Consider the following 4,926-nt stretch of genomic DNA (forward strand, 5'->3'; position numbering starts at 1 on the left):
TATGAGATTCCTTAATAATCGGTCAATAAAGAAAATTGGAGGGGTTCCTGTAAAATCCATAATCTCCTGCATAAGAGGCTCACAAAAATCCTCCCTCGCGTCTATGACAGAAACTCCTCCAAAAAAGAAGAGGATAGGGAGAGTCATTCACTTTTCTAAATAAAAGAACAAAAATAAAAACTTGCATCGCGTGCATCACACACATTAGTTGCACATTCAAAGACCTTATCATGAGGCAGTTACATAAAATAGAAAAATAGAAAATTGCTTGTGTATGACAGCAGCAAGCAAAATACAAAGATTCAGAAAATCAACAGCATCATACAGAATAACTGAGCCTGGAGAGGCTTGCCGAAAGAATACTCTCAAAATAACTGAGCCTGGAGAGGCTTGCCGAAACAATACTCCCACAGAATAATTGAGCCTGGAGAGGCTTGTCGAAATAATACTCCTTCAGAATAATTGAGCCTGGAGAGGCTTGCCGAAATAATACTCCTACAAAATAACTGAGCCTGGAGAGGCTTGCCGAAATAATACTCTCTCATAATAACTGAATTTAATTTCTTTAGCACTTTTAATTTCTGTACAGCAAAAGCCAAAAACATAAAAAAGGCAAAATACAGAAAAAGCCGAAAATAAAAAAGGCAAGGATATAGAAAATCCAACAAACAATTTGTACCGAATAACTAAGCCTGGAGAGGCTTACCAAAATAATACTCCACATCCTCCACAGTATGCAGAATAACTGAGCCTGGAGAGGCTCGCAGAAATAATACTCCCCAGAGGGAACCTCAGCTCAAGCTCACGGAAAAATCCCCAGCGAGAGCTATCAAAGCAAAATCGACGCAATCCCCAATGGAAGTGCGATCATCCAAACAGTATATACAAGTCAAAGGACTTAACACTTCCTCAGTGAAGATAGCTCTCCAACTCAAGTGTTGAGTGAGGCTAAGCCTGCAGAGGCTTCTTAAATAATACTCTGGGATACATAAGATCCCCAAATCCCCAGTCGCCTACTCAAGAGGCATTCCCACAAAAAGAAAAAAAATCAAAAAATATCAATAAATATTCCCCAAGCGGAATGCGGCATCCAGCCAAGCACCAAACATCAAGGTTATTTGCCTAACAGAAGAGGCCAGTCAAGAAATGAATGACAAAATCCCCAGTGGATAACAGCCTACACAGAGGCAGCAAAAATCAGAAAATCCAAAAGAGATACCCGAATAAGGACAACCGGGATACTCCACCTACGTCAAAAGGACGTCAGCCAAACATAAGGCATCGCTCAATTCAAGAAGAGCATCTGTGTCTACACCCCAAGGAAACAGAAATTCCTCAATGGGTACCAACAATGCAATGCAAGTTGGGGCACAGGAACCTATGAATGACTGCACATCCCCTAGACGGATCCCTGCGTTATCCAGCCCTCAGTGGCACCAAAATCAAACCGTCGAAGCAGCATCGTGGACTGTGGAGACAAAAATCATCTCAAATCCCTGGAGAGGGCAAACTCACATTGCCAATGTCGTCAAGAACACGGAGGCAGACCCTGGAGAGGGCAAACTCACCCTGGAGAGGGCAAGACTCACGCACAAGTCTGGAGAGGCGACGACTAATACTCACCCCGGAGAGGGCAAACTCACCCTAGAGAGGGCAAACTCACCCTGGAGAGGGCAAGACTCACGCACAAGTCTGGAGAGGCGACGACTAATACTCACCCCGGAGAGGGCAAACTCACCCTGGAGAGGGCAAACTCACCCTGGAGAGGGCAAGACTCACGCACAAGTCTGGAGAGGCGACGACTAATACTCACCCCGGAGAGGGCAAACTCACCCTGGAGAGGGCAAACTCACCCTGGAGAGGGCAAGACTCACGCACAAGTCTGGAGAGGCGACGATTAATACTCACCCCGGAGAGGGCAAACTCACCCTGGACAGGGCAAACTCACCCTGGAGAGGGCAAGACTCACGAGGCGACGATTAATACTCACCCCGGAGAGGGCAAACTCACCCTGGAGAGGGCAAACTCACCCTGGAGAGGGCAAGACTCACGAGGCGACGATTAATACTCACCCTGGAGAGGGCAAGACTCACGCTACCAAAGTGACTAGAAGCGCGGAGGTATGCACCAACCTGGAGAGGCTACTCAACAATTTTCCCACCTGAAGACACTACAAGTCGGAAGGATGGCACATTACCCGGACAATTGGGTCAACTCCTTTACTTGTCAATCGGTACACCAAAAGACCGTTTGACTAAGTAAAGAGGGGGCAGCTGTAGACCCCTAAAATTGCCCGGGTCGGAAATAAAGCTTGAAGACTCTCGAAGACTGAAGGAAGATCAGCCAGAAGGACTCCTGGAAGGCCCTAGGAGGGTTCTCTGTAGGTTTAGAGGTCTTAGAATAGCTCAAAATAAGAAAGTGGAGGGAATGAAGCCCAATACGGCCGTACTGAACTTAATACGGCCGTATTGAAGCTTCAATACGGCCGCAGTGAACTCAATACGGCCGTATTGAAGTTTCTGAAACTTCAATACGGCCGTACTGAAATCAATACGGCCGTATTGAAGCTTCAATACAGCCGCAGTGAACTCAATACGGCCGTATTGAAATTTCTGAATTTCAATACGGCCGTATTGAACTCAATACGGCCGTATTGAAGTTCAAAAATTTCAATACGGCCGTATTGGCTCCAGGGCCCGTATTGGGCCTGTTCCCTATAAATATGACGTCAATTGGACGTCATTGGACACTTTCACACTCAGTTTTGACTCCCTCCTTGAGTATTCTGGGGTTTTTGAGCAGTGTTCTGCCCTAGAAATCTCTCTGGGAGTCGATCCGACGAAGTTCTGGAATTCCGAGCACTTAGCTTGGAGATTCGAACCTAGTCGAAGGGAAATCCTCCGGATTTCCATAGTCAAAAGTTTTTAGGAAGGAGCGAGCGAGCTTGTAGAGCGAGGGAACGCCAAAAAGCTTCCCAGTTTTACTCAATATATAAAAGCACGCTTCAAGAGGTTTCTTCTTAAATCCTTCCTTTTACTGCTTTCTGTGTGCATATTTAAACTGTCATCATGTAGATAGTTAATTTATAATCGCTTATAATAAATAGGGGTAATTTAGTAATTTTACGCTATTATTTTAGAAATAATCTGTCATAGGGAACCCGAAAGGGGCGCTGTGGGGTGCTAACACCTTCCCCACGCGTAACCGACTCCCTTACCCGACTCTGGTTGTAATGGCCAAAGTTGATTTATAAAATCAATTGCCTTATCCCTTTTTCCAATGTTTTGAGTAAAACATTGGTGGCGACTCCACGAACCCTCCTTTTGCGAAAACCACTAATCCATGGAGGGTCCCGCTTGGGATTAATATGGATTAGTGAGACTTTTAATAAATAAATTGGATAAGATCGACAAGGTCTCAGTTTGAGAACAAGTCGTTCTAATAATCCAATACATTTTCAAAACTAAAATAAAAGCGAGCTCGACCGTCTTCGCGACCGCCGAGGCCCGTTTGGGCCGGTGGCGACAATCACGAGTTTGGTCTTCGAGTTATTTATACTCGCCCAGTCGGCCTTTTACCGATAAATCACGAGTTTGGTCTTCGAGTTATTTATACTCGCCGGTCGAATTTTTACCGATCAATCACGAGGTTTGTCTTCGAGTTATTTATACTCGCCCAGTCGGATTTTTACCGATCAATCACGAGTCTGGTCTTCGAGTTATTTATACTCACCCAGTCGGATTTTTACCGATCAATCACGAGTTTGGTCTTCGAGTTATTTATACTCGCCCAGTCAAATTTTTACCAATCAATCACGAGTTTGGTGCCTTTAAAATAACAGATGTCAAAAATCATAAAAAAATAGGAGATGATATTTATTAAAATGAGAAATTATTGGTTTGTGGTGCCTCGTTAAAAACCTTCTCAACAAAAAAAACCCCTCTCATTTTTATGGGAAAAAACACTGAGTTAGGAAAAGAGTGCACCTGATACAAATGAATAGACTAACTATAATAAAAACGTAAGTTTGCCGCGTTCCAAGTCCTCGGTATCTTCCCTCCATCCAGGGTCCTCAATCGGTAAGCTCCTTTGCCGACCACGTCGTCAATTTTATAAGGGCCGACCCATTTAGGTGACAATTTGTTCCTTATTTGAGTTAGCTGAGCGCGCTTCAAAATGAGGTCTCCTACAACAAAATCTCTTAGGACAACCTTTGTATTGTACTTGAAAGTTGCCCTTCGCTAAGCTGCTACTTGATTTATCCGGACTCTTTCTCTTGTTTCTGTAATCAAATCCAAATCAACTTGTCTTCCTTGTTCAGATTCTTCCTCAGAGAAGCACGTTGCACGTACAGAGGGTTCGGTAATTTCAATTGGTATCATCGCATTTTTTCCGTACACTAGGTTGAAAAGGGTGTCTTGAGTCGAGGAGTGAACAGTCGTGTGATATAACCACAACACCCTGGGAAGCTCCTCTACCCATGAAGCGCCAGAGTCCTGGATGAGCTTTTTCAATCCCGATAGCACAACCTTGTTGGCCGTCTCCGCTTGGCCATTAGACTGGGGGTGTTCAACGGAAGTAAACGTCATTCAGATACCGATCTCCCGATAGAAATCACGGACTCTCTCACTCGCAAATTGTGTCCCGTTATCTGATACGAGCACTTGAGGAACACCATATCTGCATATCACACTCTTCCATAGAAATGTCCTTACCTTCTCTGCCGAGATGGTTGTTACTGGCTCCACCTCGATCCATTTGCTGAAGTAGTCTACAGCCACTATCAAGAATTTCAACTGTCTTACTGCGATTGGAAATGGACCGAGAATATCAATACCCCACTTGTTGAATGGCCAAGGAGACAAGATAGAATGAAGTCGTTCAGCTGGAGAATGGTGTAAGGTTGCGTGTCTTTGACATCCATCA

The 4,926-nt window shown here is 44.5% G+C and overlaps 1 protein-coding gene across 1 annotated transcript; it reads right to left on the minus strand.

Moving 5' to 3' along the window:
• Positions 1–4,241: 4,241 nt before the first annotated feature.
• On the minus strand, positions 4,242–4,589 carry LOC145949484 (uncharacterized). Its single transcript, XM_083059445.1, has one exon. The coding sequence runs from the start codon at positions 4,587–4,589 to the stop codon at positions 4,242–4,244; it is 348 nt and encodes a 115-aa protein (XP_082915571.1).
• Positions 4,590–4,926: the final 337 nt, after the last annotated feature.

This window comes from Cajanus cajan, chromosome 1 (assembly GCF_000230855.2).
Source record: "Cajanus cajan strain Asha chromosome 1, NIPB_CcT2T_4, whole genome shotgun sequence".
Taxonomy (NCBI): domain Eukaryota; kingdom Viridiplantae; phylum Streptophyta; class Magnoliopsida; order Fabales; family Fabaceae; genus Cajanus; species Cajanus cajan.